The 14,109-nt window shown below is 38.6% G+C and overlaps 1 protein-coding gene across 1 annotated transcript in view; it reads right to left on the bottom strand.

The window, feature by feature from the left end:
* Positions 1 to 14,109, bottom strand: part of LOC144050301 (CUB and sushi domain-containing protein 1-like) — a 414,568-nt gene that overhangs the window by 50,708 nt on the left and 349,751 nt on the right. The window contains exons 40-46 of the mRNA XM_077563425.1: positions 12,117 to 12,221; positions 7,689 to 7,807; positions 7,542 to 7,611; positions 5,646 to 5,762; positions 4,613 to 4,822; positions 3,240 to 3,428; positions 2,587 to 2,764 (exon numbers count right to left, since the gene is read on the bottom strand). Of these exons, the coding sequence (XP_077419551.1) occupies positions 2,587 to 2,764; positions 3,240 to 3,428; positions 4,613 to 4,822; positions 5,646 to 5,762; positions 7,542 to 7,611; positions 7,689 to 7,807; positions 12,117 to 12,221 (988 nt within the window). The remainder of the gene's footprint in view (positions 1 to 2,586; positions 2,765 to 3,239; positions 3,429 to 4,612; positions 4,823 to 5,645; positions 5,763 to 7,541; positions 7,612 to 7,688; positions 7,808 to 12,116; positions 12,222 to 14,109) is intronic.

Here is a 14,109-nt window from a genome sequence, read left to right on the forward strand (position 1 = left end):
GATTGAGGAAATTAGAATTGATACCCAGCCCTACAAAAGTGTACAACCTTTCTGTTAAGACCTAACAGATTTAGCAGGTCCCCCACATCACAAACGCTAAATGTTACCTCAACTTGCTTTATTTTGGTCTTGATAAACCAAAGAGCCCCGAGGTAATCTTCAACACAGCGGTGGACCATTAAGAGTTGCAAACATACAACTTTCATTTGTCCCTTTAGAGGCCATGAGAAATGTTTTGGATGCATCATTAAATGCAACCTCTAGTTTTTTTTTTTTTTTTAATGTTTACTGCACTCTAAGGGCAGTGAAAGGGGCAGCATGGTCAATGAATGCTGCAACGGCTTGCTTCAATGTCATCTCGTAAAACTTATGTACGATAACATTTTTTTTGCATTCAATATCTCATTCTTGATGATGTAGCATCGTCATTTACCATTTGGACTACCAAATTAAGGACAGTAAAGCAACTTTACTACTTTGTTTTGACAAATAGATGGTACAGAAAAAGAGACCCAACACCTGGAAATGCGTGCAGCCTATGTATGGCAATGTTTAGCCGGCTAATGAGCATTACATGAAAGACTTCAGTCACCAGTCAAAAAAAAAAACAAAAAACATCTAAGCAGTGTATCAACGCCCCTTTCGTTGTTTGATTATTGGCCTCTGATGACGTCATAGCACGAAGGAAGCTTTCAAATTTGGATGCCACTGGAGAGATGAAGCCTCACAGGGGTTAGCTTAGCGCTACCTAGCTGCTACGACAGAGAGATCTAAAGCAAAAAAGCACCCTGAGTTCTGTCATTAGGTTAAGGCTGTAAAAGTTAACATTTTGCCCAGTATTAATTTGGTAACTTCATTACTTTCATGTACATGTAATACCTTTAAATACTAATTTTTCCACTTTCTGTCCACTGAAGATGACATCACCTGTGCTAAGGAAACAGGTGACAACCAATCATGGCTCAGTTTGCTGACCAAACCCAGAAAACAGGTGTGGCCATGATAGGTGGTTACCTACTTCCTCAGCACAGGTGATGTCATTTTCAGTCGACAGCAAGTGGGGGGAAAAAAAAGTTTTTAAAGGTATTGATTGTACATGAAAATAATGAAGTTACCAAATTAATACTGGGCAAAATGTTAACTTTTACAGCCTTAACCTAATGACAGAACTCTGGGGGCCTTTTTTTCTTTTGGCAAAGTTTTAGATCTGTGTTGTATCTGTCGTAGCAGCTAGGTAGCGCTAAGCTAACCCCTGTGAGGCTTCATCTCTCCAGTGGCATCCAAATTTGAAAGTTTCCTTCGTGCTATGACGTCATCAGAGGCCAATAACCAAACAACGAAAGGGGCGTTGATACACTGCTTAGATGGGCTTTTTTTGGTAATCCTCAACACAGTGGGAAAAAAAGTTTTTAAAGGTATTGATTGTACATGAAAAGTAATGAAGTTAACAAATTCATTCTGGACAAAATATTTACTTTTTACTGCTGGAAATGGTTCAATGAGTCAAGTATCCCAATAGAGTAAGTTAGACTTTAAAGGAAAACCCTTACATAGGTTGATGTGGCTGTTTTGCACTCTGATGTTTTCAAAAAAGTGAATATGAGGCAAACATGTGTTGGGCTTTTTTGGACTATGACGTGTTATTCGGCAAAAGTACAATTACCCAGCCCTTTGTTAAACAAATATGCAAATGCACATTTGATGTACAGTAAACTCAAACAACTGTCCTTGTTTTCACTAATGCCACATTGTACATTATATTATTTACTTTTCATGACACGCATGTTTTCGGGCTTCTCCTTACATGTACCAATGGACTTTGAAGGGCAGCAAAATTGAAAGCAAGCGCTCACCAATTGCATTGTGAATGTATGACTTTGCATTTGAACCGCTGGCTTTACAACTTGACTCTTATGCCCTCAAATTAGATGGCCAGACCAGTTGCACTTATTTTTGTTTCACTCAAACTAAAATCACCAACACATGGCCAACTAGCAAGTGAGAATATTGCCCAGAGGTGACCCAAACTTATCAGATGTTGCTCAGTCACACGGGATTTGGGAATCCAGCTACCACTACTCCTTTCATTACATTCCCCACTCCTCACTGAATCTGATCATTACTACCAGAGTTACCGAGCCTCCCTGGGCTCTCGGGCTCTGTCGTGGCCGGTCCACTGAGTCAGATTAAATTGGTCAGTGGTCCCATTGTAAATGCATTGCTCTCACACTCCCGTGTAATACAATCTTATCCCCACATTGAATCCCATTACAGCGACAGTAGAGCCAGGGTGTGCATTAACCAGTGTATGTATCAGGAGGGTATGTCGTTGGCATTCCTGCAAAACCACCAAATAACAACCGGGGCAATGAGACTCATATAGTCACAGCTATAAAATTTGATACACTTCCGCATGTAATGAGCTGCCTCAAAAATACTGTGTCATAGAGCTGCAGTGTATCATACACGTATACGTCGGTGCGGTGCGGTACAGACACAAATATAAACATACATACAGCTAGCAATGTTTGTCTATAGATCAAAAAAAGTGCATTTTATCTGTATATCAAATATTTCCACACTTACCATACAGCAATGTAGTCAGTGACGGGCTCAGTCTGCAACAAGGTAAAGTTGATGTAAACTCCATGTCCGTGGGGAACGGCGATGAGCCAGCTACAGTCTTGGGAGTTCGGGTATTCATTGGGGTACTGAGGCGAATAAATGGTCCCATTTTCAGCCGTGACATTGTAGCCACAGGGAGCTGTAAAGGCAGAGTCATAAAAATAGTATTTATTGGCAACTAAAGGACCATTTTCAAACAGACTGGGCCTTCAAGATTTGAGAGGACAGCCTTTAGCAAGCAAGCCCTCAAGTCGGAATGGGCATTAGAATCAATTAAAATTGGGTGTATTGAGAAGAATGGATTTTTGATTTTCTGTGTCTTGAAACAACCAAAGCAACATGGAGTACTTGACCAGGCTAGTTATTTTTGTTCCAATTCTGCATTGTGTTCACAAGAACAACATGACATCCGCTGTGGAAAATTTAGCAAAAATTCAGCACTGCTATGAATCCTCCGGGAAGAATAATAATGCTCATGTAAACACCAGAATTGAAAATTGAAGAGAAATATTCTCCTGTTTTATTAAAAAAAAAAAAAAAAGATTGATTTTCCTCCATCACGACACACAAATAAGCAGGAGACTTAGAAATATGCAATCTTGTGTTGTTCTTACCCTCGCAGCGCGGAAACGGGTGGTTCCACTTCCGGTTGGTCCCATGCAGACATGTCAGGACTGGGTGTCCAATCAAAACATAGCCAGGATAACACAGGAAAGTTATTGAGCGGCCAGCACTGTAGTCACTGTTGATGATGTCACCATTGGTGAAAGGAGAAGGATCCTGGCAGTTTTGAAGTTGATAAGCTAAAAGGCAGACATCAAATGATATATTAACCAAACACAATGTGATGAGAATTCAGTCAGGTACTAAAAACATTTCACAGTAACCGGAGTGGCACTTTGCATCACGGAATTCAAGAAAATTACTGCTGTATTTTAGGTACATAACATTAAAAGACATTAACAACAGTAGGCGTGATTGATAAGAAAATTGACTAGACTGTAAGTAAATGTGTTGAATAATGGAAGCATTTCGCAGCACTGCAATTGAAAGATGTCTACTGGCAAATGTGCTGCCTTTTAATATTTGCTCAACATGTCATGTGTCCAGATGGGACATCTCAAGTCTCAAAGGATACTTCAGGATGTGGGCCATTTAACTCTATGTGACGTGGGGTGGGGGGTGGGGGGGGGGGGGTACTCCAACGCAGTGGTGCCTTGATGTACGAGTTTAATTTGGATTTGTTCTACAACCGTGCTCGTAACTCATAACACTCATATTTCAAATCATCTTCGGGGGTGATGGAACAAATTAAACTCATACCTCAAGTCACCACTGTGGAAAGGTGGTGGAACAACTTATGGAGTTGAACAATGAACAATTAATCAAATCTTTTCATTTAAAAAAAATCCTTCATCCCTATCAAAAAAACGAATATAGTCCTGTATATAAATATTATTTTGCCCAGTCAGATAGGGACAGTTAATAAACTCTGTACAGACCATGGGAGCTCGCAGGGACATGAATCAGAGTGACAGAACTTGACCGTTGCAAATGAGGGTGAAAACAGGGGCAATTATCTCATGCATGTAAATGTAGGTGAGCTTGTGTGTCCTTTCACAAGCCAGGTTATGCTGGCTGGCAGGCCCACAGTGACATGTTTTGTGTTTTGAGGGTAAGACTAAAGTAGACAAGATGTCAGTGAGGGGCTTCACTTACATTTCATCCCTCTTAAATGATTAGAGCAAAGCCATAAGGTTGTATAAAAAAAATAAAAAAACTGTCCACTGATGAAAGCTTAAAATCTTTCATCATACTCTCCATTAGTTGGAGATGGTTTCTGTATTTGGATGCTCATCAATCATAATCTGTACCATGCATGATCCCCAAGCAGATGGTTCTGTTTGGTTTGTCACTTTCAATTAAAGAAGTTTCTCTTTGTAGTAAACCAAATGATGTGACTCGTGACAATCAAAGGTGAACTGACCTTGATAAGTGAGTTTGAACCCCATCCTGTTCTCTGAATGGTCACTGTAGAAGTGAATGATGGTCTGGTGGGTGGTGCTTAGAAGAGAGGGCGGGACTTGCGAACCGGTGAACTGTCCGATAAGAGACGAGCTGTGCTGTGGTCCCGACCGCACCTCTAGGAAGTCATGGTTGTCTTCAGAGGAAAAGTTTTGGAACTGAATATGAGCTCCTGGGATAAAAATAGATTTTTTTTTTAAAAACGGAATATTTCCATATGAACTCATTCACTGCCATTGACAGCTATTGACGTCCAAAATTAATTTGAACTATTTCTTAGTTTCACATTTTTTTCCACTTTTGTTAACAACAGTATGAAAACCTAGAAAAAAAATGTATTGTACGTTTAGAGCAGATATAAAATTTGTGAACTGACTAGTGAAGTCATATGATTAATTACAATAAAAAAAAATTGAATCGCCTGATGCCCCTAATTAAAAAAAGAAAAGATTATTAAAAATTAGGGGCGTCAGACGATTATTTTTTTTATTGTAATTAATCGCATGACTTCAATAGAAAATAATAAATAATAATAAAATTTAATAATAAAAAAATAACATTTTTATATCTGTTCTAAATGTACAATAAAAAATATCTAGGTTTTCAGGTTTTCAACAAGAGTATGCTCTTGTTAACAAAAGTAGAAAAAATGTGAAACTAATAGAAATAGTATTAATATTGAATTTTTGACAGTGAATGAGTTAAATATATACACTACCATCATTTTTTAAATAAAATGTGCTCAATGTTAAATTTATTTGCACTGTAATGTAGTAGTTCAAGAGCAAGCTTTCTTGCACATATTCCAAGCAGATGTTATCAATGTCAAATTTAAAACATAACACATCACACGCTTGCCTCTAATTAAACACGCGATAAGGCTTTTAATAAACCATGTGTCACTCCTGCTCATTTTGTGAAATAAACTACTCCAACAGATGTACTGACAGTGCCTCATCCTCTTAAGGAATGATCCTCGAGCCCATAATACTCACCATATCCTGTTGGCAAGATGATTTGCCAGGTGCAGTCCAGGTTGCCGGGGTAGTTGCCAGGGAAACCCGGACTCAGGATCACTCCAGTGACCTCAGACAATACCCCGCCACAACGAGCTGACAGGATGAGAGGGAGGAAGGCTGGTGTTAACAAGGCGGTACATGGCACATGCTTCAACACAAACATTATTAAATGGTGAAAAACAACAACAAAAACAAAAAGAAGCAACACATGAAATAGCCAGTAAAAATAGCCGGAAGCATCAGCTGACCAGGCCACACTGAAAAGAACAAAAGTAATTTTAACACAAGACAAAAAAGATGGTTTGTTTTTCATGTAATTCAATGCGTGGCACAAGAGCATAAATGTATACCTGAGTTAACATGGGCACTGTTTGGGATCAGATCTAGTTACACTACAGTAGTATGTTCTTGTTTGTGTTTCTAAAAGACTCATTGTGTAGTCCATAGTGCCATCTAGTGGTCAAAGTATAGCATTAAAAGCACGCAGGCGCACGCACACTACGGTAGCTCAGAGAGATCACATTTCGCAAGCCTACCACTAATTGTTGTTTTGCGTGAGCAAACGAGCATCTCGGCGAGCGACGGCGACTTGGCAGCCGTTGTGAGGCCCGGCGAGCGACGCCGAAAAGCGTGCCGGAATTAGCCGAAGAAGCTAACAAGAGAGGCTAGCGGGAGTTAGTCTGAGCCATAGGCTGGAGTGGCTAACAAGAACGGTTAATGGGAGGAGCTAGTACATAAAGCTAGTAAAAGCTGGCCAGTGCAAAGCAGAAAGTGACAAGCAACAGGCCCGAATCATGGGAGTTAGTGATGACCACCTGCAGGCCCCCACCTGTGGAAGGTAACCTGCGGTCGACCCGTTGGGTCCGACACTTGATGCAAGCTAACAACCTTTGGGCATCCGTAGCAGAAAGATGGCAGTGAAACATTGCAGCTTTAGTAAGGTGAAACTACAGCCATGTAATATCATTTGTGATCACTAGACCTACAATTTATGTGATACAACATATTTTTTTGCATACTATTGACATAAATAGTCGTTTTTTTTTCAAATGAATGAAATATTATTTCATCACTAGATGGCGCTGTTGAATGTCCCTTTAAAGTCATTGTGAAAACATGTACAGACTAAAATGGCTTATTTTCTTGGGTTTGGTCATTCTCCATCCAGTCGTGCTTTTATTTTATTCTACCGTACAATGATGTTGCCAAATTATGTTGTTTGTCTGACTGCTGGACTAAGAAGCTTCTTTTAAGTCCATGCAGGAATTTCTCGTTCATTAAAATGACAAATTTATTATGTTAATATTACAAAGGGATAAAATGTTTCCAAAACATTTTTTCTTGTACTACGACAACAACAATAACAATATTATGACCTTGCTATAATACCGCTTCTTAATTTTTGTAATTTAATGTTTTAATTTGTTTCCCCTTTTCTTTCTTTTCTTGTATTCCTTCATTTCTCTGTGATATTAGTGGACATCCCAGCAAGAGCGACACAGTAATTTGTAAATCACAGAAAAAAAAAAAAAAAGAAGTAATTTTTTAGCTGTATTGTATTGCACAAAATTCCTTGAAAGGACAAATATGGTTTAAAATTCATATTGTCACTTTGAATGTCAGCAAAGGAACATCTGGTTGTAGAACCACAGGAGCAATAACTTGTCATGGACATGATCAAGTTGAAAATGAACTCACCTGTTACAAATGTTCACCAAGAAGTAAGAAGTAACACTAATGTAATAGATTCCTTCGTGAACACATTGACAAGCTTTGGCTCTTGCCACAAAAGTTCTTCCACAGAAAAGCTTGTGCATAACACTAACCAGAAGATAAACTTATGTATCTATGAGTGTGTATGTGTGTGTGTACCTATGCAAAGAGGAGGTGGGTAGTTCCATCTGCGCACGGTCCCAGGCATGCATGAAATATGCGAGTGGCCCTTAAAATGGCAAAAAGTAGATGAAAACATTATTGTGGAAAGTATAGTATTGCTATGTTTGGTGGCATAAGTGTTACCTGTAAGGTGTATCCCGGCTCACAGGTGAAGAACACTACTTCATTGACCATGTATCTGTCACCTGATTTGATGCCGTTTGCTGGAAGCATCGGCTCAGGACAGGTCGTCAGACCGACCGCTGCAAAAGGTTTGAGGGGAAAGAATGAATTTAATGGAACGCGGTTACATGACAGGAATCACACTAACACTTACAGGCAATTTTAAATATTCTAAGAAACATGTTTTGGAAAGTGGGACTCAAACCTTAGTAATGTTAGTTGTTTTTCATAAATGCTGAAGACTATATGCCTATGACTACTGTGTTATTGTGTGGTTTGCTTGCAAGTTAGAGAAAAAAAATGCCAAATGACATCTTGTGTCTAGGAAAAAAAAAAAAAAAAAAAATATATATATATATGTATAGCACCTGGCTATTCGATTCGTATCACAATTCATTTATTTTATTTTATTTTTTCTTCTTCTGTATCACAATTCATAAGTCATGATACAATTTGATACTGATTAATCCTGATAAATCCTGAAATTTAGAAATTACTCATCAGTAAACTTGTATATCTACACTGTAAGATTTGTATGGAAATGTGTGAAAATGTATTGATTTATCTGAAAATTCAGGCTTAAAACTGAGCCACTGTATTTACCAAACAGGTTGCAGTCTGTTTTTTAATGTTTGAACGGCACTGAAATCAAATATTAAGGCTTAATGTTCCATTAATATAACATTCTTCCATGCTTAATGTGTGAATCCTAACGTAAGACGTTTTGTTGAATAGTCCCATAAAAAATTGATGTTTAAAAATCGATTCGGCCGCATATCGAATCGATTCGAGAATTGCGCGCTGTAATATCGTGATATATTGCCGAATCAATTTTTTTCTAACACCCCTAATATATATATATATATATATATATATATATATATATATGTATAGTCACTCACTGCTAAAGTTAATCAAAACACAGCAATCTCATTTCCAGACCATTTGTTTGCATGACATATGATGAACGAGTCTCGCGATAATCAACATTATTCAACACTTATGAGTAGATTCTAAATACTTTGATTAATTTGACATATGTATACACGATGCTTGCCGTTTTGTTCCTATCATTGACATGTAAGATTACAGCACTTTTTATATTGCCTTTGGGATGGAGTGAAGTGATTAGGTACTGTACATATCCCCAGCACAATTAAGGTTCGACGCATTAAAGTTGACACAGGCGAGCGCTTCATCAAGTAGCATTAGACGAAGGGAATGTGTGTGTGACTTCCATTTGTTTGTGTGTTTCAATCCCAAACTTCTGCAGGAGGCTGCCCTGGAGTAAGTGGTTACCATGGCAACAGTGGGGCGGAAGAGAAGTGAACGTTTGCGTGTATAAGAGTGTGTGTGTTTATGTGTGTCTGCTCTTGTTTGTTCATCATCTACCTGCCTACCAGCAAAACAATGTGATCCCGCAGAGCGCACACACTCACGCACATGCGTCCACGCACACACAAATATGCCCCCGTGTATGTATGCTGACATTTGGGAGCGCGCTCGCCTGCAATGCATGGGGAGGAGGAAACTTCTGTGTGATGAAGAGCAAGTGAAAGCGCTGCATGCGACATTCACACTCAGTGCATTATTAGTGGGAGCATCAGCATGCTGTCATGACAACTGATCAATGAAACTAGTCCATTTGGCTGACCATCCCTCTTTCTTGTGCTCTCTCTCCCGCTCTCCCTTTGGAGGAATCTAAGCTGTGATACAATTTAAAATGCTGACAGCACGACAAAGCAACCCTCGATGGACACTCGGCAACAGCCAGACAGTGTCAGCATTTTAGTCCAAACTGACGAGATTTACTACAAAGAGGCTTCAGTGAGTGAACTGAAAAATGACGAGAATATTACTTGTCACACTTTCAGCGCCACTTATTTAACATACAACACGTGTTAGAGGCATATCAGCAAAAATGGTGGACAATCTTTGTCTTAATTTAAACCTTTAAACATTATGATTTTTGAACATTTTTAGCAATTTTGTGGACATTTTATGGTTATGTTTTTTTTTTTTTTTTAATAAAGCACTTTGTGACAGCTAAGGCTGCTTGAAAGCGCTAAATAAATAAAGATGGCTTGACTTGACTTTTTCAACTTTTTCTTTTCTTCTTTTTCTGCTCTTTTTGGACATTTTAAGGACTTTTAAAAAACTTTCCAACTACCTTTTTCTGACAACTTACAAATTAGGACTCTGACATGTTTTGAATATTTAATTATTCATTTAAAAAAATAATAAAAAATCTAAATCCTTGATTCATTCAAAGAATATTTTATCCCAAAAATAAAAAAATAAATGTGTAAAAAATGTAAAAAAAATAAAAAATTAAAAAATAAAATTCTACTAATTTCCACAGGAGCCACAGGAGAGGGATTAAAGAGACACATGTAGCTCCAGAGCCGCAGGTTGCAGACCCCTGATCTATGCAGTATGCATGTATTCTTCTGAGTGCACTCATTCTCCCGTCTCTTCAAATCTATCATTAACGCACCCTCATGCCAGCTGCGCCCTCTAGGTGGAGCAACCCCAACGTGGGAATTCCCTGCCTGCTGTGTACATTCTCCAGTCGACTTCAGCACTTTCAGCATCCCGTGACGGCAAAACATCATATAGCATGTTTGGATTCAGTTAACTACCCACCTGACGGCTGACAGAGTGGGACGCATATGGCCCATAATGTGAATGTGTCCCGCCCACATCACACCGACGGCTGAATGTCGACATTTTATATCATATTGAATGCCAATGTTTTATTCATTTATTTATTTTACCTCTGCTTAGAGATTTTCCTCTTCAAGCATGCTGCTCACGGTTTGGAGTTTTTTTGGGGGGTGGGGGGGGGGGGCAGGACTCTCACTATTACACAACTACAGTCATTTACTACATTTACATGCAGCCAATAAATAAAAGAGTCCTGGGCTACCCCTTTTGTAGCTGGAATATTTGTGTCATGTTTCGGTTCCTTGGTGGTTGGGTTTTTGTTTTGTTCTGGGTGTTCGTGTTGTTTTTGTCTACAGTATGTGGTTCGTGCCGGAAGTTTGTGCGTCAAGTCTTCGTCATAGCCAAGTCGTCTTCGTCACAGCTAAGTAGCCATTGTCACCGCCAAGTCATCACCACAGCCAAGTGGTTCTCGTCACTGCCAAGTCGTCTTAGTCACAGCCAAGTCGTCTTAGTCACAGCCAAGTCGTCTTAGTCACAGCCAAGTCGTCTTAGTCACAGCCAAGCCATAGCCAATCCAAAGCAAGTCAAGTCAAATCAGGTCCAGTCACGCCCCATCAAGTCGAGGTTGTCCGCTCACCTACGGTTCATTAAAGCACCACGCATTTCACTTGATTCCTGTTTCGCCTCTTGCATTTGGATCCGCCATACCCATCCACATGACAATTCGGTCATATAAAAGCACACTTTTGGAGTGAGGATGAAATTGATGGTTTTATCAGTGTGGCGAGTGACATGAATATAATGTTTTTTTATTGACGGTAGAAAGTCGGAAGCGGAAAAGACCTCTATTTGCAACATGATGTGGTTCGTGCATTGCCGTTTAGATCATATGATATAGGAAGATGGGGGTATTACTTTTATTGGATTTATTTCATCTAACCATCCATTATCCATACCGTTTATCATCACAAGTGTCAATGATAAAAAAACAAATGCTATCGTCAAGTTGCATGGAATTCTGAAATTCACTTTGTAAAATTACAAGTTCATTACGGAATATGTACAAGATTATTTTTTTCTAACTAAAAACTCGATAGCATAATAATAATGCTTTAATGATTCAATTATTATTGTAGCGCTGTAATTTTCTCTTTTTAATTATGGGCCTAACTCTCACAACATACATTGAGACAACGGAGTAAAAAATGAGTGCAAGTTAGTAGCAAAGACTCACGAATATACGAAGGCAGGCCAAAAAAACTGAAACTCACACATTCTCCCAAATGGTGACATGTTCATTGATCTAGAAATGATTCTAAGCCAAAAGAACTACAATGACCTGAAAAGCACAGCCATGACCTGACAGGTGTATGGTGTGTGCGTGTGCATCATAGAGTCCTTAGAGGTCTCTTTTTCCTGCTGGCATTATGACACAAACATGTTGACAATCTGTGTGTTACAGGTGTATTTGTGTTCGTGAACCTTTAGGCATGTGTGTGTGTGTGTCCTGTCCTTCAGCAGTACCATTTCAGGTCACTGACTCCTGATATTTGATGTTGAAAATTTGGTTCTGTGTACGTGTGTGTGTCATATGTCTGCAGGTGTTTTGGGTGCATGAACCCTTTCTCTAATGGGCGACCGTATTCCACTGTGTTTTGTTTTTCACCAGTAGATGATGTAATTTTGTTGGTTACTCCATAAATGTTGAAAGTGTTAACTTACTTTTGTATTCAAGATGAAAGCCTGCAGCCACAACGCTAATGTCACTCTGAAAGTGCAAGAGAAGCTGATTGGATGTGGAGTTAAGCAGGGCAGGAGCTGTAGTTCCTGTAAAAGAAATATAAAAAAAAAAAAGGATTAACGATAGTAGAAGACTGGCAATAATTGATTGTTTTTTTTCATCCACGATACTGCTTCTCCTCAGAATGGCGGGTGTGCTGGGGTACACTCTGAACTGGTTGCGCATACACCTTGGAGTACCTTGGAGTTTGAACATAATTTGTTCCTGTGAAGTGTTCAAAGTCCGAAACATTTTTTCCCATAGGAAATAATGTAAATGCAATTAATCCGTTCCCAAGCTCCAAAAACATAAAATTATTATTTTTAAATTTTTATTTATTAGCTCTTTGACTGCCAAAAACGTTAAATAACGTTTAGTAAAATCCTATGGAGGAGTGCCAAAGACGTAAAAAGACGTTTTTTTTAAACAGAGGTGAAACTAACCATTTTCTATTGTTGATTACTGAAAAACGGAATAAGGTAGAAACAAACTTTTTTTTCTGATGAAAGATGAGAGTCCAATCTTTCATTTGGTAGTATGTGTGTTTCCATAGTCCAAACACATAATTTTCTGTGGACCTTGAAAGATCAGTCAAAAATGCTTAAATTGGCTGGCACCCACGGCATCCCTTTTCTGAAAATGTCTGGCAGTCAAAGAGTTAAAGGTGCAACGGATCATCATTGATCCGTGGTCGGTTCGGATCAGGCGCGAGCCGCAGATTGGTTGGTGGGGAAAAAACAAAAACAAAGTGCGCGTTCACAGTCGATATCATTCTGATATGACATGTCAAGGAAGCTGAAACATACTCAAGGTTACACGCTAAGCCTGACTTCAAAATAAAGTTTAACAAATACAGTAATACATTGACGGCAACGCAAATAGCTTTAGTACACTTTTACTTTGAAGTTTGCCCACGTTGAGGCGTGATGGCTAGCTTGATTTCCCTTTTAGACGTTTCTTTGATTGACAGTGTAGTTGCGAGCAACATCAACACAACGCTATCCCGAACTCATGTTCATTCGATAATTTAGGACGCTAAAAAACTGCAAATTAATTATGACACGGCAGAAATCTCCGGTGTAAGTGGCTAGCGGCTAACTGTTTGCATGACCAATGCGAATGAGTGTCTGGCTGCCGGCTGGTAAGTAAGTTTGACAGCTGGAACCTGACTTACTGGAATTCTTTTTCAATATTCTGGACCAAAGCTACTTTGTAATTCACGCTCCATGTTTAAAAGGAAGGGAATGTAATTGCACCGTGAGGTCTTTTCATTATATATATATATATATATATATATATATATATATATATAATGAAAAGACACTTTTGCCCATTAAAAAAGAACAACATTCAACTCAAAATGTCAAAATGACCTGTTTAGATGATAGGAATACAACTTTAAACCATTAATACTTTGTTATTTTGCACCGGAACCATTTAAAATAAGAATGTTTCTGCCTCATATTGCACTTAAAAGTTGTGCTCCTAAATCCTAAACGGCTATATTAGACATTTTGAATGGATTTTTTTTTCCATTTCTATTTGGAAATGGGAAAATGTGTTTTACAAAATAAATGAAGACACAAAATACTACACGGCCATATTAGACATTTTGAATTGGTTTGTTTAATTCATTAATGGAAAAAACGCTTTACTAAATAAATGAAGAAGCAAAAATGCTCTCCTCCACTTTCTGGTGTCTGTTTCAAGGTCTGGTTTGTGAACATATAGCATTAATGATAAATTCAGATTCAAGTAAACACTGCTTGAAAAATGGTCATCTTATTACAGATTGAGAATATCTGCTCATGGATGGCGGGGGACGGGATCAATTCTAGTGGGACACAGTGCTGCATACCACCACAAAACGACAAAAAAATAAAAAATCACCTTTAAAAGAATGTCAAAAAACAACTACAGAAAAAAAATACATCA

This window comes from Vanacampus margaritifer, chromosome 4 (assembly GCF_051991255.1).
Source record: "Vanacampus margaritifer isolate UIUO_Vmar chromosome 4, RoL_Vmar_1.0, whole genome shotgun sequence".
Classification (NCBI taxonomy): domain Eukaryota; kingdom Metazoa; phylum Chordata; class Actinopteri; order Syngnathiformes; family Syngnathidae; genus Vanacampus; species Vanacampus margaritifer.